This window comes from Schistocerca americana, chromosome 6, assembly GCF_021461395.2.
Source record: "Schistocerca americana isolate TAMUIC-IGC-003095 chromosome 6, iqSchAmer2.1, whole genome shotgun sequence".
Lineage (NCBI taxonomy): Eukaryota > Metazoa > Arthropoda > Insecta > Orthoptera > Acrididae > Schistocerca > Schistocerca americana.
In genome coordinates, this window is record NC_060124.1 from 152,760,503 (window position 1) to 152,786,451 (window position 25,949).

The window sequence follows — 25,949 nt, forward strand, 5'->3', positions numbered from 1 at the left end:
GGCTAATTAGAAACCACAAACAGGTTAAGGAGAGAACAACAAGAAGCATGGGATAGCTGTGACACTGGGAAATGTGTTTATGAAGCATTTCCTGATATTAAGGAAAGAGTAATGATGAGGGGATGTCTATACATCTTTAGGATTGGTCTACTTTGTATCTGCATAGGGTCAAAACATGAAACACTGATTTATGCGACCATGAACAGCTTGGAGTGCCGGGTTATGTTATAATGTAGTGTGCAATACATCAATACATAACAGAGGAACAATTGTGTATGTCTAATGACAAAAGTATACGTGAAGGAGATAGGTGCGTGGAGCACAGAAAATATAACACAAAACAACATTCACACAAGCTTTTGAGCACTAGCTCTTTCTCTAGAAAGTACACTCATTCACACACACACAATCACACAAACAACAGTAGATACCTTGTTGCAGCCATGGCAATTATCAGTCTCACTATCAGACAAATGCTTACAACTGGTAGATATCTAAAGAACTGAGCATTTGATAGCCTTCCCTACGTCCATAGAGTGATACTAGTGACAGATATGGAAGTAACATTGTTTACACAAGATTGCATTATTTTTCGTTTTATGTTATAGTAAAGAAAGAAAAACATGAAAAAGGAAGCAACTAAAAAGAAATTTTCATACTAATTTTAACAGTAATTTAATAATTACATAAATGACATATTGACACTGTAGGAATGGAAATTTTAGAAGAAAAATAATTTATTCAAAAGAATATTTGTATAAAAATAAACACAAATATCAAACTGTTTAACATACCGGAGTGACATTAATGAGTGCAATTGAGAAAGAAACTGCGGCTGCTATGAGTGTAAATATTTCTCTGGCAAATTTCTTTCCATGGAAGAAACCATGAAATTCATCCATCAGACCAGTGATAACACATTCCATACCACCCATCTGGAATAGAAAAGTTAAATAGTTATTAACATTTTTTGAAAGATACTATTGAAATTTACAGCAAATGTGAGTGAAAATCTTTCATTATTTTTAAATGTGAGTAATTTTATTTTTCAGCTTATCATGTGCTCTATGTAACATCGTAATGTATAGTTACAAATGGTTAATGAGGATGAGTAGGAAGAACAGACATGTAATGTTTGGATACAGTATTACTAGTGTCCTGCTTGACACAGTCAAGTTATTTAAATATCTGGGCATAGCATTGCAAAGCATTATGAAATGTAACAACCATGTGAGAACTATGATGGGGGAGAATTTTAGGAAAGTGTTGTTCTCCTTTAAAGGAGACAGCATATAGGATACTGGTGTGACATATTCTTGAGTACTGCTTGAGTGTTGGGGATCTGCACCAGGTCGGACTGAAGGAAGACATTAAAGCAATTCAGAGGTGGGCTGCTAGATTTGTTACCGGTAGGTTCGAATAACATGTAAATGTTACAGAGATGCTTCAGGAACTGAAATGGGAATCCCTGGAGCAAAGGCAACATTCTTTTTGACAAACACTACTGAGAAAATTTAGAGAACAGGCATTTGAAACTGACTGCTGAATGATTCTACTGCCACCAACAAATGTTGCACGTAAGAACCAAAAAGACGAGATACAAGAAATTAGGCTCATGTGGAGGCATATAGACAGTTGTTTCTACCTTGCTCTATTTGTGAGTGGAACAGGAATGGAAATGACTAGCAGTGGTACAGGATACACTCAGTCATACACCGTACGGTGGCTTACGGAGTATCTGTGTGGATGTAGATGTAGAAACTGCACTGTATTAGTTTTGTTTCTCCTTATTTCAGTGCAGCACCATGGAATGGCTATTATTGGCTTGTGCCTGAAGTTTAGCAGAGATTTATGGATTTATTAACATTGCTACTTTGATGTTAAGACATTACTTCAGAAGGTGGTGAATATTCGGTTCTGTCTCAAAAGTAATTATTGTTGTTGTAAGAAACTTAAATGGAAAAGTGAAAAGAAAAATATAGAATTTGAGGTGTCTTTTCCTCATGCCTCTCTCTGTGTTAGAATATTCTTCAATTATGGACATTTTCTGCAGTCTATATCCATTCTCAGTCCATCTAGGTACCAAAATTTTCCTAATTATTTTTCCTTCATTTTTCTTTATATTTTCTATATCAGTTTTTCTGATTAGTGACAAGGTTTCACTGGCATATAATGTTGATGGTTTAACTAGTGTTTTGTAATATCTAATTTTGGCATTTAAAGGTAATCATTTTTTTATTATAGAGGTTTTGCACTAATCCTAAACCTTTATGAGCTTTTTATATTCTTTCTTGTTGTGCATACTTTTCAGAAATAATTTCTCCTAGATATTTTAAGTGTGATACTCTGTTAATTTCTTCATATTTGGTTTGTAATTTGAAAATTTCTAAATTTGTTGTTGTAAACACTGTCTCCTTTCAAATGATATCTGCAGGCCGACTTTCTCTGCACATTCTTTTAGTGTTTCTATCTGTTTTATAGCCATCTCACAAGACTCTGCCAAAAATTAACCTATTACTATTATTATTATTTATTATTATTAATATTTCATTTTGAGTCTCATGGACCTATGATATGAGCATATTACTAGCATTTGTAATATGTAACATTCTGATGAAATATAGAAGGTGGTCAGCTATTATTTTTGTATCACTCACAGATCTTTATTTTGCATCATACAGATCACTACAGTATTTTACACTGTGGAAAAAGTACTGTAGGCAGCACAAGGACTTTTACAGTAGATAACATTTGAGTGCTTTTGCATTTAGCTGGGTCACAGTTAACATACTTAATAAGAACTGGTAAGACATTAGATATCTTTATGTTTTTGTAAAAGATTCTCTTATGCAGCATGTTGACAAGGGAACTATAGCTCTAAAGCCTGAAGCTCTAGGTAATTTCACTGATTAATAATGGTTTTTTGAAGAATTATATTTATTGACAAAAGTTTGTGATTATTTGTGGATGATGTCTACGAAAGATGGAGACTTGGTTGGAGGGTTTAAATTCGGCATCTACACATATACACTGCAAACCACTGTCAAGCGCATGACACAGGGTACATCCCAATGTACATTGATAGTATACTGCCAGATGCTTGTCTTAGCTCACACATACCGCACTGTCAAGCCCCAGCATGATGAGCATGAAGAAAAACAGCATGGACCAGAAATGAGAGCCTGGCAAAGTCGCCACTGCCTCTGGGTACACTTGGAAGACCAGCCCAGGTCCTGGAACATAAAAGCCTGTCAGTGAGGGTGGTACAATTTTACATAAAATGAAAAATGCAGTTATTATCAGATGTGTATGTTTTATGCTGCAAATAAATTAGAAGCAATTGTATCCACAATTACAACATTAGAATAAAAAATAATCTTTGCTATTTTTCAGTAAAAGCAGCTTCAGCTCTTGTTGAGTTTTCTTCTTATGATTATCATGAAATTCATTGTCAACAGCTTCTGCACACAAGAGACAGTTTGTTTTAAAATCAAACTTTGCTTGAGCTGAATGCAGACTTGGGATTCCATCTGACACTGAACTTTAACAGCTGAAGGCTGTTCCTCTAAAAGAGTTTCTCTCAGAAATCTTTTGAATCAGCTCTGTAGTATTCTTTTCTGGAAGATGTATAAAAAAGTGGTATTTTTTGTTCCTGGAACCTTCAGTTTTCCCATCTTTTCTCAAGTAACTTGCATTTACCAATCTCTGTATCCCTTTTATAACCAACACCATATAAGTCACTGACAACATTGCTGTCATGAATTAAATACTTCTTAACCATAATTTAAAGGAACCTAATTTGGATTAAAATTCATTTAATAACCACAAATAAGGACAATAAACTGAATATAACTCCACTATATAAACACAAGCAATAGATAAGTTATTCTGTATATTCAAACAAGAGAACTGGACAGGAAATGTCAGGGACGTATATCTGTCTAGAAATGTCTATAAACTGAAGAGCTAGCAGTACTTTTGGTGGGGAAGTAGCCTTACACAGAAGAGCACTGCAACTGCCATACATGATGGCTAAAAATCAATTTCCCATCTAGGAGAACAATGTGTGGAAATTTACGTAGATTCTGTACTTATTGGTTTCTTGCATTGGTTTTATTAGTAACTGACTTAAGTATCCCATGTACTATTAGTGATTTTGTGGAAATAAACTCTCCCTCAGCAGTGTCTGTGCACTGCATCAATAGTGATTTAAAGATACACTGCAGATGTGTCGGTACAAATATAACCTTGTGAAACAGTGTGTAGTTGCTTCTTGTGATGTATTGGGGTCAAGAGAGTAGGAACTCAATCTGCTTACTTTTCAGTTTACACACACAAAAATGAGGGAACTGCCGGACCACATTCTGGTGACTGGCCTTCCCTCATCTTTATACCCTCCACTACTTCCCCCTGCAACTCATCACATACCTAGAACATAATTTATCCCTTAACCCTTTAACGGCCGCATTTTTTGTGGCGACCCAGCGAAGCTAATTTTTTTTTGCATCAAATTAGAATTGTGATCAATTTATTATATTTTATTTTTTGATAATTTTATTTTTGTGATTTAGGTCTATAAATTATGGTGGTAAATATATCACCACAGCACTTTTTTAAACCTTACATTTTCAGTGGTAAACCGATTTCCCACTTGTGAGCTTTACACTTTGGTGGGAAGAAGATATCCCATTTCCATTTTATAAGCTGTAACATGTTGGCACTACATGTAAAATTTTTTTAAGAAGATAGTGATTTCTTTTTATTTTACTTTATTTCAAAAACATTCACATTACAAATTTACAGGTAATAATTCTTTTTCAACAAACTGTTCAAATGATTGATTTACAAGTAATAATTCTTTTTCAACAAAATGTTCAAATGATTGTTACATTTTCTTTTTATTTTGGAACCATGAAACTGATGGAAGCATGGTTTGATACACAGGGGTACGTTGCAGGAGCAGCATACATATTTTGTTCTCTTGTCACAAGCTTTTGTTGAACACTTTCGGCACCATCTGTAGGTTGTTTCTAAAACAGGCATATGATCGCCTACTTTTGCCAGTTGAACATGATCTGGTACGGTGTTCTTCTTGGTTAGAATGGTCACTGGACGTCCTTTTTTGTGCGGGATATAAAGCCATCTGTCAATTGTTTTGTGAGTCGTAATTGAAAGTTCAATTGATCACCATATTCCTCTTGTCCTTTATTAGTTTTGTACAATATAAAGGCACTTACAACTGCCATGTCTAATAGGAAATAGAGAATCCGATGCCACCACTTACGAGAATGTCGACCTACTGCATAATGTTCTCTAAGTTGATCAAAGTGATCTACACCTCCAATTATGATATTGTATGTTGCCACAGCTGTGGGACACATAACCATGCTGGCTGTGCTATCCTTATTCTTTCTTGAGACAAGTGTGGTGTCTCTAGGATTGTCTGAAGTTGTCAAAATAGTGACAGATTTGTTGTCCATCCATTTTATAGCTGCAATGCCACGTTTGCATTAAAACTGAAATTCTCCTCTTTCCAAGGTACATTTATCTTTCATCATTGAAGGAAGCCCTTTCCAGTTTGCTCTGACAGTCCCTATAGAGTAGATTCTATTGCTCAAAAGCTTTTGCATTAGATTCACTGTGGTGAAGAAGTTGTCAAACGCTACTAAACTGTTACTATATTTCAGGTCTTGGGTGAGGCTAATGACTACACGCTCTCCCAGAAAATTTTCTGTACATCCATCATTTGATTTTCCTGTGTAAATATCAAATTTTATGACATAGCCAGTCTTTTAATCTGCTAAACACCATACCTTGTATCCTCGTTTTTCTGGCTTGAGAGGCATATACTGTTTGAGCTAAGACTGTCCCTTGAAAGGTAACATGCTTTCATCCACAGGCAATACCTTAATAACCTATGAATTGTGTTGTTCAGAGAGGTTATAAGAGGTCTGACCTTGTGAAGTTTATTGTGGTTTGGATGCCCTCTTGGAGAATTCAGCCTGTTGCCATTTATGTGAATAGTTTCACAAATCTTTTTGAAAGGTTTGCATGTCATAGGTTTCGATATGTAAGGCTGACCTAAGGCAGGTTCTGAACTCCAGTAGTGCACTACACTTGGCAACACAACCACACCCATCCAGGCCTGTAACTCCTCTACAGATAAATTTGTCCAGTTATTTGTTGACTCACTTAGTCTGACCAGATTGCCGTTTTTGTTTCTGTTGCTCTGCATACAGATTTGTCTGCTGAACCACATACTCCAGCATCTCATTGGTAAATAAAAAAAGGAAGTAGTCTCTCTCAGTGCTGTGTTTTGTCAATGGGTGGTTGACAACTGGTTCTCCTTTTGTACCAACGCGAAGAAAGTCGAAAACAGCCGTGTCATTGGACCATTCCTCTTCTGCCAATGGCTCTCCTGCACCTATGGTACTGTCACTAGAAATATCGACATCCATGGAGCAAGAATTGTTTGCACTGTTATTGATATTAGGTTGTGGAACCAAACACGGATCAACGTCTGAAACAAATTCATCTTCTGATGCTTCATCACATTCTATTTCAGGATCCTCAGGATGGCTAGGTAGCGAAAATAGCAACTCCAATGCTTCTCCTGGTGTGTATTTCTTAGTATAGGCATGCTTCTTTGACATTTTTGCTATGAAAAGCAAAGAAAGATTGTGAGGTGAACAATAAGTGATAATATGATATTCCAATTATATTTGCCACCAATATTAAAATTTACTTACCACAATGTGAAAACAGTAAAGCTATGAGCTGATAATAGTGATACAGACATATACTTGAGAAGTGAAGCAAACTCTTCTGACAACAGTAGTGATCCCGCAATCCACACAAACTGATTGTTGTAGCAGTTTTCATACACGTACAGTGTACTACCACAAGATGTCAGGCAAATACAGCGGTGGTAAGACGTACTCCCAGAAGCATTGTGGTACCTCGACATTTGTGGTAAGTATGCTTCCCAAGGACCACAAAAGACATTGTGGTATATATATTTCCTGAGCCCCTTTCAGAAACGACTTTTGGTGGTAAGCATACTTCCCAAGAACCCTGGGAACACCATTATTTGGTGGGACATATACTTCCCACAGCACTAAAAGCTATGTTTAGCAACAAACAGAAACCAGAATTAGTGCAGCAGACTACCACTAGGGGCCAGGAGCGTATGGAAGTGGGAACATGTATTTCCATGAATGCAGTAAACGAATACCATTGGTGTGAACTATATCTCCCACAGCCCGTGAAAGGATTAATACAGCTCTACTGCACTTAGGTGAAGCACAGACATTTAACAATAAACCTAATTTTATACCATTAAAACAAATATGAAAATTTAAAGAAACTGAAAAACATAAAAATAAGATTTTAACCAAAAATAGACAAACAAAATTAAATGAAAAGGATATTTACAGATGATGAATGACAAAAAAGATCAGAACAAATGAGAAGGCACTTCCAGATCCCATTGTACCTCTTATATCCAGCATACTTTGATATTATTTGCTGACTTAATCTCCCCTGATCAATTCTAAGGATTTCTCCAAAGAAAACACTCCTTCCTTTTCTGATGATGTCTGAGATTCTCTCTATCTTGGTATATAGTTCTTACTTGCTTCACTCATCTTCTAAATTCACCACGTTCTGCTCTTCTAGGTTGGTTGGTTGTTTCGGGGAAGGAGACCAGACGGTGAGGTCATCGGTCTCATCGGATTAGGGAAGGACGGGGAAGGAAGTCGGCCGTGCCCTTTGAAAGGAACCATCCCGGCATTTGCCTGGAGCGATTTAGGGAAATCACGGAAAACCTAAATCAGGATGGCCGGACGCGGGATTGAACCGTCGTCCTCCCGAATGCTCTTCTAGGTCTCAATATGATCCTGAGAACCTTTTGTTTCACCACTTCTAGTCTCTTAAGTACTCCAGTTCTTACTAGGTTAAGAGTTTCTGTTGCATGTAAGGCTTCAGGGTGAATCACTGTCTGGAAATGCTTCAGTTTTGTATTCACTGAAATATTCTTCTTATTGCAGACATTTACAGTTAGTTCATGTGCTAACTTCATTTTGTTTATTGGTGCTTCAATTGGTTCCTTTTCTGTCAGCCCAGTTGCTATCCATTCTCCCAGCTATTTAAATCTCTCCACCTTTTGAATTTTCCATCTTTCTGTCATCATACATCTAGGAGCTGCCTTGATGTTTGCCACAGACTGTAGTTTTTAATGGAGATCTGTAGGCCTGCTTTAGTTTAGTTTTGTACTATGAAATGTTTTTGCTAGAGGCTGTAGTTCTCAAGATATTCCCAGAAAATGCAAAAATGCACCCTTAATCATCGCCCATGACCCCACTTACCTGCCACTGGGAAGAATTTTTAATATATTTTTCATGGCCCTCCCTATTAGCACCGTAAAAAAGTTGGGACTTCATGAATTTTTTTTTCCTCATTTGACCATTTTTGGCCTTTGTTGACTGGGCTATTAATAGTTCAAGATAAATTTGCTGCCTCTTTTATTTTTTTTATATTTTCCTTTTTCTGTCTTTATCTAAAATGTAACAATATCATGAAAAGGAAAGTTGCTACTCATCATATAGCAAAGATGCTGAGTCACAGATAGGCACAACAAAAAGACTGTCACAGTATACGATTTCAGCCAACAAGGCCTTTGTTGAAAATAGACACGCGCACACACACGAACACAACTCACACAGGGCTCAATTCTTGGGCCATTAATTTTCCTGATCTACATTAATGATCTACCAATCACAATTAACAACAAAAAATAAAACAAATAAAGCTCCTGAAATACATGTTAACAGTCACAAAATTAATGAAACCACACATACAAAATTCCTAGGTATCCAGATAGACAGTCACCTAAGATGGAAAGAACAAATTGATCAGCTGGTCAAGAAACTTAGCTCATCATGCTTTGCACTAAGAGCTCTCCATCAGTTAGTGGACAGAGAAATAATGTTGTTGTCATATTTTGCATATTTCCATTCTGTTCTCTCTTATGGCATAATCTTCTGGAGAAATGCTTCAAGTGTTGAAAAAGTCTTCAGAATACAAAAACGAGCAGTGAGGCTAATATGTGGGGACCCTAATGGGATATCGTGCAGAGGTCTCTTCGGATCTCTCAGGATACTTACCATCACAGGTCAGTATATATACTCACTGATGTTATTTGTAGCCAACAACAGGGAACTGTTTCAGAAAAATTGTGACATCCACAACTATGACACAAGACAGGTGAAAAATTTTCATCAAGGCTCTGCAACTCTCACTAAAGTACATAGGGGAGTTACTGAGTCAGGTATAAAGGTCTTCAATAAGCTCCCCATCAATATAAAAAACGAAATAAATAATGTAAAGGTTAAAAAAAAAAAAAAAAAAAAAAAAAAAAAAAAAAAAAAAAAACTAAAATTATTCCTCATCAAACAAACTTTCTCTAAAATGAATGGATACTTAGAGTTATGATGTACAAGAGTGGGGGAAACTGCCTAAGAAAAGCACTCCCTTAAAGATAAAGTGTGATGCTGTTACTTTTAGTTTAACTGAAATTGTGGTGATAAAATGTAAATTTATCTATGTCATTACGAGAAAATGTGAACTCCCATGTATCCCACTCTCTTGAGCATTCACTTAAACCTCTTCTTAAGGAATGCAGTTAAAACTTGTATTCATTCAAACCATGACCATGGAGAAAATTTACTTGCTTATATATGTCAGTAGCATAAAAATATGCACTGTCACTTAGTCTACTATTTTAAACAATCAGTTAAAATGTTTTTGGCATAATGCAGGCTTTAATGCTGCATGCAAGTAATTGTTCTTGTAAAATAAACCAATGACTGTGCAATGTGATGTATAAATGTTAATGTACTACTGTAATTGCATCAATTGACTTGTCTTATATTACTTGTACACTGGCTGTATAATATGTAATCAACAGGACCAAATAAACAAATAAAAAAATAAATAAAATAAATGACTGCAGCCTCTGGCAGCTGAAGCCACACTGAATGTGTCCATAAATACCACTTTCTTTGGGCACAATCAGTGTGGCTTCAGCTGCCAGAGGCTGCAGTCATGTGTGTGTGTGTGTGTGTGTGTGTGTGTGTGTGTGTGTGTGTGTCATCTATCTCCATTCTATGGTGAGTAGTAACTTTCCTTTTCATAATATTGTTACATTTCATCCTGGACTTTCCATTGCTTGATTTATCTAAACTGTTGTAGGTTACAGTTTCACTATTTTATCACATCTAAATATGGATGTGACACACTAAGCCTCTTCCTTTCCAAACTGGCAGTCATAACTTGCAGCTAGGGAAGTCAGAAAGCTGCCACCACATTCTGCTGCCAAAAGCTGTAAATTTGCTGAGGTGATATGAGTAAAGTCTGCATTCACACACAAGAGTGAGCAGGTTAGCACATGTTTAGCCCTGCTGCTGATGTTGGGGCATGGTATGAGGGCCAGACTTCCACAATAGTGACTTGGATTACACCACACCTGGGCCTGGCACTGCACTGTTTCCACAGTTTACACGATCAAAAGTGACATCAAATTGTAACAGAAAAGGGTTGAGTGTCCGTAAATACCACTTTCTATGGCTGCTCAGTACCTGTCGTTGACCACAACCTATCCTGAGAAGTACTCCATGCCAGTCACTGCCATGACGAGAGTCATCCAGCCTCAACTACTACTAGATGGTGCCTCTGAAAGCAGTGGGTCTATGAGCTACATCTAATGTCAATGCTGCTGGGAGTTAAACTGGTGCCTTCAAGCTGGGAAGCTACTGCCAGCTAACTTCATTTGACTCCAGGATGCAGCCCACAGGTACTTGGTTCACTGACCACACCAGAGTACCATGCTCCTGACCTACTGTCACTGGCTGTTGTCGTTTGGCCCATCCACTCCTTATGCTTTACATCAGCCACTGACACTGCTTTTACCATAAGGTTGCTGATGCAAGTGACTGCAACTGCTAACATCCATGCACAACCAGCACACCACCAGTGTTGTGCGGACATGGGCTTGGCTGCCTGAAGACATCACACACAATTGAGACAATGCCATCAGCTGCTGTATGCATTCTGTAAAATAAACTTGTTATTCTCACTTACTATATGATTCCTCAACAGCTGAGGAGTGGGTTCATTGTATTTGCTGCCCTCTCTTCAGTCCTGCACCAACATTGTGGCCTATAACAAGGTCAACAACACTCAGGGCCATCCTGACCCCACTACACGCTTTACGAACTTTTTGGTCTTCTTTGATTTTTAATGGTTAATCAGGATAACTTCACTTACTAATTTATTTTTGTACATTTTACTTTTTCTTTTTAATATCTAAAATGTAATAGGTTAGTATTTTACTATTTTGTCACTTTAATAACAGGCACATCTATATAGAGATGCAGTGCACAAAGCCAGTCAGTATGCATTTTGTAATCAGCCTGAAAACTATAATGTTACATATCAGTCAATCAGTGACTGACAGTCAAAATGTGAAAGTCCATTTACTCAGACATTGTCTGTAACTTATTACAGAAACTTTTATGTCCATCAGTCTTTATGCTGTTATGTTAAGTATCAGTCAGTCTGTGCCCAGGAGTAAATACATAAACTTCTATTTAAGACAACTTATTTATTTGTTATGCCACTTGTTATAATGTTTGCTAGGCTAATGTGGCTTACTGACCCTGATGATAAATTGGAACAGTTCATGACAAGCAAGCTGGTCCTATGAAGTGTTTATAAACAATAAATATAAATGAAGTTAAAGTCCATCTCAACTGGATTGTGGACAGTCATGTCAAGTTGTTTAAAGTTTATAATAATCACTGAGAAGAAGCTAGTCAAAGAAGATATTCTCTGAGACTTATGAGATGTACAAAACTGGTGAGTTACGCGTTGTCCTGTCATCCCTCAGTTTGTCTTAGATGCACACCACCATTCTTCTAGATAACGATTTTCACTTGGTATAAGTTCATAACTTTCATCATGCTCACTGTTTATGATTGAATTACATGAATGTACCATACACCGCATGACAAAAAAGTGAATCATTCAGAAGACATGGTCGGATGTCAATGTAACTTTGTACATATGCACACTATCAGTGGGTATGTAAATGGTTAGAGATGACATTTTCTGCTGTTGTATAATGGTCACCAAAGTGAAAAAGAATGGTTTCTTGGTCAGTGCTGTTACCAGGACATGTTAGGGTGCAAGGCCCAGTGTGAGATGTTGAGTGAATGCTGTGAGGGACAAGGAGATGCTGCATGTCTGAGACAGCACAGCACATGACAGAATTTGAAGGGGGCCTCACTGTGGATCTCCAGTTGACTAGGATTTGTAGGACATTTGGATATGACTATGGGCCAATATTGGACTGCATGGGAAACTAAGCACAGGAATATTTGTCGTCAAAGTTCCAGTCGACCACATTCAACCATCACAAGAAATGGTCATCGTACTGTGCACCAAACACATCATAACCCCTTCAGTTTTGTGCCTGCCATCTGAGAAAAGTAATGGACTCACTGCAACATTTTGTGACATTCTGCGCAAGTGATCAGAGACTAGCAGCAACCTGGCTAGAGAACTACCGTCCCACACATAGGCTGCCGTTAACACCACAACACAAATAGCTGTGTTTGGAGGGGTGCCATGACTGCGATGAATGCATCGATGAAGAATGGCATTGTATTGTGTTCAGAGCTGAATTGCTGTTTCACACTATCCTGGATGACCATTGTTGGGAAGTATGGTGGTGATCTGGAGAGAGACTATACATCCAATATTTTGGAGAAGCACAGTGATGTTGCTCCTGGTGGCACAGTGCACAGAGAAATTGAGTATGACTTCATGACACAGCTGGTAGTGATTGAGGGAACTCTGATAGCACAGTGGTATGTCACAGACATCCTCTCATGTAACAGTATGGTGGTGCCATATTTCAGAAGGATAATTCCCATGCACACATGACACAAGTCTCTATGAACTGTCTGCATGATGTTGCGGTACTCCCATGGCCCAGATCTGACCCTGCTAGAACATGTGTGGTACCAGTTTGGATGTCAGCGCCATCCCGGTGCCGATATCCAGGACCAGTTACAAGAGCTGTGGGCCATCTTACCTCACGAGAGGATATAACAGCTTTAGGACACCGTTACCAAATGATTCAATGCATGCATCCACATTAGAAGGGGTGCAATGTCATATTGATAAGTGGTCCCATACTGCCCAGTTCTTTTGTAAATTTGATTCAATTTTGTTATCACTGAAATAACATCACATACTCTTTCACAATGTGAAGTTTCATTTAATTTGCTCCTACCCTTCTGGGTGCTTCAGTTTTTGTCAGACAGTATAGTTATTAATTTGAAGCAAACAAATTTTTTCAAGAGAAATTATAGAAGGAATAAAAGAGAAACACTGTGTTTGGTGTTCAAACCAGGAAGATTTTTGATGGCATCTTAAGTTGCGATAGTAGAAGAAAATGAAGATCAGGCTCGATGATGAGATCATTAGAGATGGGACACAACCTCAGAGTAAAGAAGAATGTGGTAGGAAATGAACTGTCCTTTTCCAAGGATTCACCTTGGCATTTGCTTTAAGTAACTTAAGGGTTGTGGCACCAGCTGAGCGTCAGACTTTGCAAGCAGCTGAGGGTCTGAGCTGGCCAGTTGTCTATGAAATTCTGCTACTAGGTGCTAAAATAACACTGGCTTAGCATTCTGCAATCCACAGTCTGCCATAGCAGTGGGCTGGGCTTCCACATGCTGTGACACAGTGCTGTGCTTCTGCAACAACCTGATGGCAGGTGGGTGCCTGTCACGACATAGTTGGCAAGAGTGACTATAAATGCTCTGTGCTCTGCCATGAGCTGCATTTCTTCCTGGCTTGCCAACTGTAGTCGATGCTGTGACAGTCTCCTTGCCAGCTGATGGTCCAATGTGGGGACGAGGAGCTTCAACCTCACCAAGCTGCACCATCAGCTTAGCCACTGGTCTATGAGCTGCCAGCTAGACCTGATGGTTCTGTGTCTTGAGCTAGTGCTGTACAGTGAAGGACACTTCTAGGATGTCATTGTCTGACACACCAATCTACTCCAAGGGTTTTGGATTCAGCGCCAGGTATCTGCTGTTTGGAGGTGCAAGTAGTTCAGAATAAGCTTGCTAACTGTTGGGTTAATGTCATCCTCGTGTCAGCAAGGCCATTTCACTAGCCATTGCTATTTTTCTGTGGTAGCCTGATACGCAAACCACCGTGTGGCCACCTGCGCTGCTGCTGTTATGCTGAAATACGATGTCACTACCCCAAGGACCAAGCAGCCGCTGGGACACAAACATTGGCCTCTCGTACAGGATAAAGAATGTTGACACTGAATGGTTCTATGTTGGCCACAGTACTGGCGGAATGCAACCCACAGTTCCCGTACATGCTGTTCTGGGACAGAAGCAGTCTTCCTGGCCAGTACTGGTGTCAGTGATGCTCGTTGCTACCCTACATACCTCAGTGAGGTACAGCACTATCACATTATTATCGTAAAATTGACTTGGCAGACCCAGTACCATTACATAAGGAAATAATGCAAAAGCTAAATCTGGATCGATGGATGGTTTTGGAAATTAACAGCAGGAACACCCGGGCAGGCACAGGTCCATGACTCCTGTTGTGGCAGGGGGCTATCTGCAAGTTCTATCTTCTTTCTGAGATCAAGGTGCTGATTTCTCATGAGGTGATTAATAAGTTTGTCAAAAAATGTAAGTATTTTTGCTGGCCAGAGTGGCTGAGCGGTTCTAGGCGCTACAGCGTGGAACTGCGCGACCACTATGGTCGCAGGTTCGAATCCTGTCTCGGGCATGGATGTGTGTGATGACCTTAGGTTAGTTAGGTTTAAGTAGTTCTAAGTTCTAGGTGACTGATGACCTCAGCAGTTAAGTCCCATAGTGCTCAGAGCCATTTGAACATTTTTTTGTAAGTATTTTCACGTTTTTCACTTCAATAAAATTTTATTAGTTCTGTTCAAATTTCTGATTTAACTACTGTTATGTTAATCCACTTCTATAGCTTTCAGGAAGAAAGTATCTGCTTGTTGTATTGTATTGTATTTTATTGATCCAGGCAATCATAGTATTGTACAGTTGTACATATGATATTGGACTGGTCAAGAGAGCATATTTACAAGTAATTTTTACAAACTGATTTTTACATTATTTTGATGCGAGGAAATTATCTATCTTAAACAAAACAGCCAATACAAATCACAGAATTGTATGGTTGTACATATGATATTGGACAGGTCAAGAGAACATATTTGCAACTAATTTTTAATAATTGATTTTACATTATTTTGTGATGAGGAAATGATCTATCTTGAACAAAACAGTAAATACAAATGTTGTATAGTAAAATACAAACAGTCAATACAAATGTAATAGTAAAATAATCCAGTATATTTCATGGACATGCACAGTATATAGGCCTAATTTTCAGACCCAATTGAACATTTATTATATAAAACTGTTTACAATTTTAACCCCCTTTCAAAAAAAAAAAAAAAAAAAAAAAAAAAAAAAAAAAAAAAAAAAAAAAAAAAAAAGATCAACTGCATAAAAGCATTGGTCCAAGAGATATTTTTTTAACTTATGTGTGAAGGCTCTTGGGTTCTTTGTTGCTTTGATTTCATTTGGTAAATTATTATACATTTGTATCCCAGCATTTAAAACACTTTTTTGGTAGCGGGTAGTTCTGGACCGAATCATATGTAGGTCAGACTGCTGCCTTGTTGCATAATTATGAATATCTCCATTGAATTTTAATGTGCAGTCATTGTTTAACAGGTATGACTTGACAAATGAGACGATGTTATAAATGTAAGCAGAGGGCAGTATCTTGTTCAAAGGTTATGTAAAAGAAAAATGTAATTAACTATGTTTTCTTGCTCCTTTTATGAACATTGTCACCTTTGTGACTAATATCCAACATTTTTTTTCCATGCCACAAAAATGTGCTCTTGTAAGTCCTCTGAAACATGCATGCGAAAAACTGGTACAAAGTAATTGTAAAGACCTATATCTGTACTCTGACAGTCACCTAAGTGTGTGTGGCGCATGATACTTTATGTCAATTCACCCCTTTCCTGTTTCAGTCAGAGAGCAACGCAGGAAGGACGAATATTGCTAAGCCTAAATTTGAACTCAAATCTCCCTAATTTTACTTTCACAATTTTAGTTGTCCACTGGACACGGAGATGGATGTGGACGGTTATCGAAGTGGAATAGTACAGAACACTGTCATGGAGTGTGCACATGAAGCATGGCGTAGGAAGAGCCACTGGCTCCGTGTTTATCTGTCTGGCCCATCAGTTCTTAAGATGACTTCAACTACCATGGACCAGTCCCTCACCTCACACTGTGCTCAGTTTTCCATGTACTAATGACAGTTTTCACGTTCATCGAGTTTGCATTCATCTCCATGCTTCATTTCCATGTAGTGTTCAGATACTATGCTCCCCTGCAGGTTGTGACTCCAATGTCAAGTTTTATTCCCTCTTCCAAAATTAAGTTTCTGGCTTGTTGTTGAGCTACTGTCAGCTCGTATAATCTACATTCATGTTGACAGAGACAGTTCATGGTATTGTCAAGCCTTGTTCAGATGCTGACATGATCTTTTCATGAGCTATATGTTAGAGGAAGCAATACATTGACTGATTCTCTCAGAAACGCACAATTGCAGAATTTTGACAGTAAACCATATGGTGATGTCTTGTAACCTCTGCCACTGGAGTCGGATAAGGTAATCCATGATGTTTTTCTGCTTACTAAAAAAAGGCTGATGAAGATAGTGTACTAGATGTATACAATTTTCACGTAAGAGAGTATGTATGTTGCTATGCTATTACTGTCAGTAATGTGCAATTTAGTAGTAATCTACCATTTATTGTAGTAACATGAATGGCCTAATGGGGCTTCCAAAGTTATCTGCTACATCATTTTTATTCCCCCAACAGGCCATAAAGTTTAGAGATTGGATTAATAAAGTAACAGATAAAAGTTAAAATGGTGGTTTCAATGATTCACGTGTTCTATACAGTGTCTCCGTACTTGAGTGCAACACACAGAACATTCATACCACCGTGTGGAACTGTCATAAAAAGGTTTCTCTTGGGTGATGTTTAACTTGCAAGTCACAATAGCCTGAACTTCGATTATGTTATCAAAGTGTTGGTCCTTTACGCGAATGTCTACAGTTCGTCATTTTGTGGTATATTTGCATTGATAACATCAACTTTCATCACCCATGATGACTTTTTCCAGAAAATTATTGTCCTAGTTTTGCATTTCAATCAAGTCGTCATTTTGCTTTCGGAGTCAAGGTGTGTGGGACAAACTTTGTACTCACTTGGGTTAGAGTTATTGCTCCACTGCGATTTGTGACATGACAACATTGACACACTCCGGCCACACATCCACCTTTTAACACTGCCTGCTCACATCTGACTGGTCAAATACAGATCTATTGTTTACAGTTGTTAGTTCAAGCTACCGCCATAGTTACTGTACTGATGTAGTTTATACATCAGGAACAAAACAAGTCTCAGAACTTTTTGGACGGATGCTCTTTACTATGAATAGAAATGGTACGATAACACACACTTTGTGTATGCCTATAATTACTGTTACATCCGATAATTTCTCCCTGTTAACAGCAACATATCGTACTGGGTTCTGTTAACTAGGAACTCTTCAATCCAATTTCAAAGATGGTCTGATATACTGTATGCTCTTATTTTGGTAATCATGTGATAGTGTGGTACTGTAACAAACTCCTTCCGTGAGTCAAGGAACACAGCATCAATCTGGGTGCCAGCATCTACTGTCTTCTGACTTCTTGAAAAAGGGAATGATCTGCGGACTTCATTAAGCACTTGGAACACTTCGTTCCTCCAACGACGAAGATTGCTGGTATAAAAGGAACAAATTCTTTCGCATACACTATGTAGAAATGCACATATATTCTGTCCGATTCAGTTGTGTTCCCTCTGTACAGCGATTCTAGTTGATTTTCTGTCCTGCTGTCACTTATTTCGATATCTGTCTTTTTGGTGTCTGCATTACAATTGAAAGGAGCATCTGTAGAAAGAGCTTCCTCTGTGAAACAATTTCGAGAAATGAAATTAAGTATTTCGATGTTCTCTCCATCATCAGCCATTTCTGATCCAGCGTGGTCACGGAGTGACTAAATGGATGGTGTTAAACCGTTCACTGAATTTAAAATAAGACCAAATCTATTTTCCAGACCAGTATATAGCACTTTACTTTTGAAATTATCAAATGCATGACGCACAATTCTCCATGCATTCTTTTTGGTGTCGATCAGCTCATGTTTGTCATGAGGCGCTGGCTGCGCTTAAATCTGAGATGAAGTTCTCTTTGCTTCATGTTGTTGTTGTTGTGGTCTTCAGTCCTGAGACTGGTTTGATGCAGCTCTCCATGCTACTCTATCCTGTGCAAGCTTTTTCATCTCCCAGTACCTACTGCAACCTACATCCTTCTGAATCTGCTTAGTGTATTCATCTCTTGGTCTCCCTCTACGATTTTTACCCTCCACGCTGCCCTCCAATACTAACTAGGTGATCCCTTGATGCCTCAGAACATGTCCTACCAACCGATCCCTTCTTCTGGTCAAGTTGTGCCACAAACTTCTCTTCTCCCCAATCCTATTCAATACTTCCTCATTAGTTATGTGATCTACCCATCTAATCTTCAGCATTCTTCTGTAGCACCACATTTCGAAAGCTTCTATTCTCTTCTTGCCCAAACTATTTATCGTCCATGTTTCACTTCCATACATGGCTACACTCCATACGAATACTTTCAGAAATGACTTCCTGACACTTAAATCAATACTGGATGTTAACAAATTTCTCTTCTTCAGAAACGCTTTCCTTGCCATTGCCAGCCTACATTTTATATCCTCTCTACTTCGACCATCATCAGTTATTTTGCTCCCCAAATAGCAAAACTCCTTTACTACTTTAAGTGCCTCATTTCCTAATCTAATTCCCTCAGCATCACCCGACTTAATTAGACTACATTCCATTATCCTTGTTTTGCTTTTGTTGATGTTCATCTTATATCCTCCTTTCAAGACACTGTCCATTCCATTCAACTGCTCTTCCAAGACCTTTGCTGTCTCTGACAGAATTACAACGTCATCGGCGAACCTCAAAGTTTTTATTTCTTCTCCATAAATTTTAATACCTACTCCGAATTTTTCATTTGTTTCCTTTACTGCTTGCTCAATATACAGATTGAACAACATCGGGGAGAGGCTACAACCCTGTCTTACTCCCTTCCCAACCACTGCTTCCCTTTCATGTCCCTCGACTCTTATAACTGCCATCTGGTTTCTGTACAAATTGTAAATAGCCTTTTGCTCCCTGTATTTTACCCCTGCCACCTTTAGAATTTGAAAGAGAGTATTCCAGTCAACATTGTCAAAAGCTTTCTCTAAGTCTACAAATGCTAGAAACGTAGGTTTGCCTTTTCTTAATCTTTCTTCTAAGATAAGTCGTAAGGTCAGTATTGCCTCACGTGTTCCAGTGTTTCTACGGAATCCAAACTGATCTTCCCCGAGGTTGGCTTCTACTAGTTTTTCCATTCGTCTGTAAAGAATTCGTGTTAGTATTTTGCAGCTGTGACTTATTAAGCTGATAGTTCGGTAATTTTCACATCTGTCAACACCTGCTTTCTTTGGGATTGGAATTATTATATTCTTCTTGAAGTCTGAGGATATTTCGCCTGTTTCATACATCTTGCTCACCAGATGGTAGAGTTTTGTCAGGACTGGCTCTCCCAAGGCTGTCAGTAGTTCCAATGGAATATTGTCTACTCCGGGGGCCTTGTTTCGACTCAGGTCTTTCAGTGCTCTGTCAAACTCTTCACGCAGTATCGTACCTCCCATTTCATCTTCATCTACATCCTCTTCCATTTCCATAGTATTGTCCTCAAGTACATCGCCCTTGTATAGACCCTCTATATACTCCTTCCACCTTTCTGCTTTCCCTTCTTTGCTTAGAACTGGGTTTCCATCTGAGCTCTTGATATTCATACAAGTCGTTCTTTTATCTCCAAAGGTCTCTTTAATTTTCCTGTAGGCGGTATCTATCTTACCCCTAGTGAGATAGGCTTCTACATCCTTACATTTGTCCTCTAGCCATCCCTGCTTAGCCATTTTGCACTTCCTGTCGATCTCATTTTTGAGACATTTGTATTCCTTTTTGCCTGTTTCATTTATTGCATTTTTATATTTTCTCCTTTCATCAATTAAATTCAGTATTTCTTCTGTTACCCAAGGATTTCTACTAGCCCTCGTCTTTTTACCTACTTGATCCTCTGCTGCCTTCACTACTTCATCCCTCAAAGCTACCCATTCTTCTTCTACTGTATTTATTTCCCCCATTCCTGTCAATTGCTTCCTTATGCTCTCCCTGAATCTCTGTACAACCTCTGGTTCTTTTAGTTTATCCAGGTCCCATCTCCTTAAATTCCCACCTTTTTGCAGTTTCTTCAGTTTTAATCTACAGGTCATAACCAATAGATTGTGGTCAGAGTCCACATCTGCCCCTGGAAATGTCTTACAATTTAAAACCTGGTTCCTAAATCTCTGTCTTACCATTATATAATCTATCTGATACCTTTTAGTATCTCCAGGGTTCTTCCATGTATACAACCTTCTTTCATGATTCTTAAACCAAGTGTTAGTTATGATTATGTTGTGCTCTGTGCAAAATTCTACCAGGCGGCTTCCTCTTTCATTTCTGTCCCCCAATCCATATTCACCTACTATGTTTCCTTCTCTCCCTTTTCCTACACTCGAATTCCAGTCACCCATGACTATTAAATTTTCGCCTCCCTTCACAATCTGAATAATTTCTTTTATTTCGTCATACATTTCTTCAATTTCTTCGTCATCTACAGAGCTAGTTGGCATATAAACTTGTACTACTGTAGTAGGTGTGGGCTTCGTATCTATCTTGGCCACAATAATGCGTTCACTATGCTGTTTGTAGTAGCTTACCCGCATTCCTATTTTCCTATTCATTATTAAACCTACTCCTGCATTCCCCCTATTTGATTTTGTGTTTATAACCCTGTAGTCACCTGACCAGAAGTCTTGTTCCTCCTGCCACCGAACTTCACTAATTCCCACTATATCTAACTTCAACCTATCCATTTCCCTTTTTAAATTTTCTAACCTACTTGCCCGATTAAGGGATCTGACATTCCACGCTCCGATCCGTAGAACGCCAGTTTTCTTTCTCCTGATAACGACATCCTCTTGAGTAGTCCCCGCCCGGAGATCCGAATGGGGGACTATTTTACCTCCGGAATATTTTACCCAAGAGGACGCCATCATCATGTAATCATACAGTAAAGCTGCATGCCCTCGGGAAAAATTACGGCTGTAGTTTCCCCTTGCTTTCAGCCGTTCGCAGTACCAGCACAGCAAGGCCGTTTTGGTTATTGTTACAAGGCCAGATCAGTCAATCATCCAGACTGTTGCCCTTGCAACTACTGAAAAGGCTGCTGCCCCTCTTCAGGAACCACACGTTTGTCTGGCCTCTCAACAGATACCCCTCCGTTGTGGTTGCACCTACGGTACGGCTATCTGTATCGCTGAGGCACGCAAGCCTCCCCACCAACGGCAAGGTCCATGGTTCATGGGGGGCTTTGCTTCATGGCTGTTACATTATGGCGGGTCTTTCCCATTCCTCATAACTTAGCTCGGCACGTACCTGTCAGTTCTACAAAATTCTTTAATTTGGGACGTATATACTCACTATTCCCAGTCCAGAGACGTATTTTTGACTTTTTTGCTCAGGTAATCTGTTCGTCACTCTACGCGGAAATATCTTTCTGTTTGTTGGCAATCCAATTGACACCCATAGTCAGTGATACTATACTGGTCTCATGACTTATCTACGTTCAGTAAATAGAAAAATTCGGGCCTGTTTGTAGTCGGGAGAGTTACGACATTAACCTCACGACTCTGATAATGAATTGGGCATTTAGAATTTATTGTAACTACCACCCACTCCGATCATTTGAGTCTGCCATTATCTAGCGGTTCAGCTGAGACTTACCCCTAAAACTACATACGATCAGGAACTCTACGTGCGACATTCTCTAAGTTTCACCTGAAATTTCCTGACACTATGACTTCTGATTACCATGTTCAGTTCACCAGTGACACTTAAACCAAATTATGTCGCATTCTGAACTTTCCAGACAGGATTAAAAACACTTCTGATTTCATCTACCGCTCTTTTTTGGTGCTATATGGGCACTGTTACCATTTATAAGCGAAGCTAGCTAGTTCTTCATCCTTTTCTTGGACGCTGTTGCGGTGGCAGATACGCACCAACTCATTTCGTGTGCACTCTAGTAGCTGCCAGCAAGGGACACCTTGTCCGTTGGCACTATGGTTGCCAACTTCTACAACACTACAAAATGAGACATAAATGAAAACTCTAAATTTTATGCCGCTCAGCTGTTATTTGATTAAGGTAAGAGCACACACAATGTAATAACAAGAAAACTTAATTGTTTAGCATAAGATACTGTACTAACAACTTTGAATGGAGATACCAGAGAGCTTGAACGAACCCTTTATTGATACCTGCAGCTGTGGATATTTCTTTTCTCATCTTTTCTAGATCAGGGTTTTCCAAATTGTGTTCCGTGGTACACTGGTGTTCTGCGGGAAGTGAATAAGTGCTCCACGAAAAACTTTTAATAAAATGGCATGTTTTCGACATCTTGACGACGGTAATTTTTAAAAAAATCTTATGTTTCTGTTATTAATAATCATTTAAAATTGAAGTAAGCACCGAATAAAACAAGTTTTTCCGTTTTTTTTTAAAATTATGTTAACCTACAAAATAAACGAGGTGTTCCATCACAGGAAAAGATAGGGAACCCCTGTGCTAGAAGAACACAAAGCCGTTTAATTCGCTTAGAACGTGAATTAGACTTTATTACTTGGATGTTAATCGTGCCTGTATAACAAATAACGAAGGTCGAGTGTCGACCGTTGACAACTAACGTGTTATATATACGGGGTATCTCACCTAACTCTGTCACCTCAAGTACCTCTGGAACAACAATAGATATTCAAAAACGGTTTTGTACCAGCATGAACGTATGGCAGGGGCTTAAGAAACCAAATAATATGCAAAATTTTAAAACGTGAACCAATCCTCCACGAGCAGCGCTAGTGTGTGTTGAAGAAACGATGCATATCGCTGTTCATTCAATGTTCCACGGTAAAAGCCGGCCGCGGTGGTCTCGCGGTTCTAGGCGCGCAGTCCGGAACCGCGCGACTGCTACGGTCGCAGGTTCGAATCCTGCCTCGGGCATGGATGTGTGTGATGTCCTTAGGTTAGTTAGGTTTAAGTAGTTCTAAGTTCTAGGGGACTGATGACCACAGCTGTTAAGTCCCATAGTGCTCAGAGCCATTTGAACCATTTGAACCACGGTAAAAATAGGGACCTACAATACAGTTAGCAATGATACCGCACCAAACATTGACACTCCACTGTCGTTGACGAACAACTTGGCGAATCCAGTGGGGATTTTGTTGAGACCAGTAGTGCATGTTCCGCAGATTCACAACAAAGCAGGATTCAAAGTCATTCCCGTACAGTTATTGGTGCAGCGAAATATGGAATGGATGAAACCGATGCGATGCAAGATTCTGGACACACTACTGTGGCTTATTCCTACACCTCGTGCAATTTCTCGTACACCCACCTGAGGATTGTGCGCTACAGCAGCGAGAACAGCAATTTCGTTTCTGTTACATTATGGCGGGTCTTTCCCATTCCTCATAACTTAGCTCGGCACGTACCTGTCAGTTCTACAAAATTCTTTAATTTGGGACGTATATACTCACTATTCCCAGTCCAGAGACGTATTTTTGACTTTTTTGCTCAGGTAATCTGTTCGTCACTCTACGCGGAAATATCTTTCTGTTTGTTGGCAATCCAATTGACACCCATAGTCAGTGATACTATACTGGTCTCATGACTTATCTACGTTCAGTAAATAGAAAAATTCGGGCCTGTTTGTAGTCGGGAGAGTTACGACATTAACCTCACGACTCTGATAATGAATTGGGCATTTAGAATTTATTGTAACTACCACCCACTCCGATCATTTGAGTCTGCCATTATCTAGCGGTTCAGCTGAGACTTACCCCTAAAACTACATACGATCAGGAACTCTACGTGCGACATTCTCTAAGTTTCACCTGAAATTTCCTGACACTATGACTTCTGATTACCATGTTCAGTTCACCAGTGACACTTAAACCAAATTATGTCGCATTCTGAACTTTCCAGACAGGATTAAAAACACTTCTGATTTCATCTACCGCTCTTTTTTGGTGCTATATGGGCACTGTTACCATTTATAAGCGAAGCTAGCTAGTTCTTCATCCTTTTCTTGGACGCTGTTGCGGTGGCAGATACGCACCAACTCATTTCGTGTGCACTCTAGTAGCTGCCAGCAAGGGACACCTTGTCCGTTGGCACTATGGTTGCCAACTTCTACAACACTACAAAATGAGACATAAATGAAAACTCTAAATTTTATGCCGCTCAGCTGTTATTTGATTAAGGTAAGAGCACACACAATGTAATAACAAGAAAACTTAATTGTTTAGCATAAGATACTGTACTAACAACTTTGAATGGAGATACCAGAGAGCTTGAACGAACCCTTTATTGATACCTGCAGCTGTGGATATTTCTTTTCTCATCTTTTCTAGATCAGGGTTTTCCAAATTGTGTTCCGTGGTACACTGGTGTTCTGCGGGAAGTGAATAAGTGCTCCACGAAAAACTTTTAATAAAATGGCATGTTTTCGACATCTTGACGACGGTAATTTTTAAAAAAATCTTATGTTTCTGTTATTAATAATCATTTAAAATTGAAGTAAGCACCGAATAAAACAAGTTTTTCCGTTTTTTTTTAAAATTATGTTAACCTACAAAATAAACGAGGTGTTCCATCACAGGAAAAGATAGGGAACCCCTGTGCTAGAAGAACACAAAGCCGTTTAATTCGCTTAGAACGTGAATTAGACTTTATTACTTGGATGTTAATCGTGCCTGTATAACAAATAACGAAGGTCGAGTGTCGACCGTTGACAACTAACGTGTTATATATACGGGGTATCTCACCTAACTCTGTCACCTCAAGTACCTCTGGAACAACAATAGATATTCAAAAACGGTTTTGTACCAGCATGAACGTATGGCAGGGGCTTAAGAAACCAAATAATATGCAAAATTTTAAAACGTGAACCAATCCTCCACGAGCAGCGCTAGTGTGTGTTGAAGAAACGATGCATATCGCTGTTCATTCAATGTTCCACGGTAAAAGCCGGCCGCGGTGGTCTCGCGGTTCTAGGCGCGCAGTCCGGAACCGCGCGACTGCTACGGTCGCAGGTTCGAATCCTGCCTCGGGCATGGATGTGTGTGATGTCCTTAGGTTAGTTAGGTTTAAGTAGTTCTAAGTTCTAGGGGACTGATGACCACAGCTGTTAAGTCCCATAGTGCTCAGAGCCATTTGAACCATTTGAACCACGGTAAAAATAGGGACCTACAATACAGTTAGCAATGATACCGCACCAAACATTGACACTCCACTGTCGTTGACGAACAACTTGGCGAATCCAGTGGGGATTTTGTTGAGACCAGTAGTGCATGTTCCGCAGATTCACAACAAAGCAGGATTCAAAGTCATTCCCGTACAGTTATTGGTGCAGCGAAATATGGAATGGATGAAACCGATGCGATGCAAGATTCTGGACACACTACTGTGGCTTATTCCTACACCTCGTGCAATTTCTCGT

The 25,949-nt window shown here is 39.1% G+C and overlaps 1 protein-coding gene across 1 annotated transcript in view; it reads right to left on the bottom strand.

Annotated features, from left to right (window-relative positions):
* LOC124619508 (sodium-dependent noradrenaline transporter-like) overlaps positions 1–25,949 on the bottom strand; it is a 403,071-nt gene that overhangs the window by 39,109 nt on the left and 338,013 nt on the right. The window contains exons 8-9 of the mRNA XM_047145955.1: positions 3,121–3,233; positions 795–935 (exon numbers count right to left, since the gene is read on the bottom strand). Of these exons, the coding sequence (XP_047001911.1) occupies positions 795–935; positions 3,121–3,233 (254 nt within the window). The remainder of the gene's footprint in view (positions 1–794; positions 936–3,120; positions 3,234–25,949) is intronic.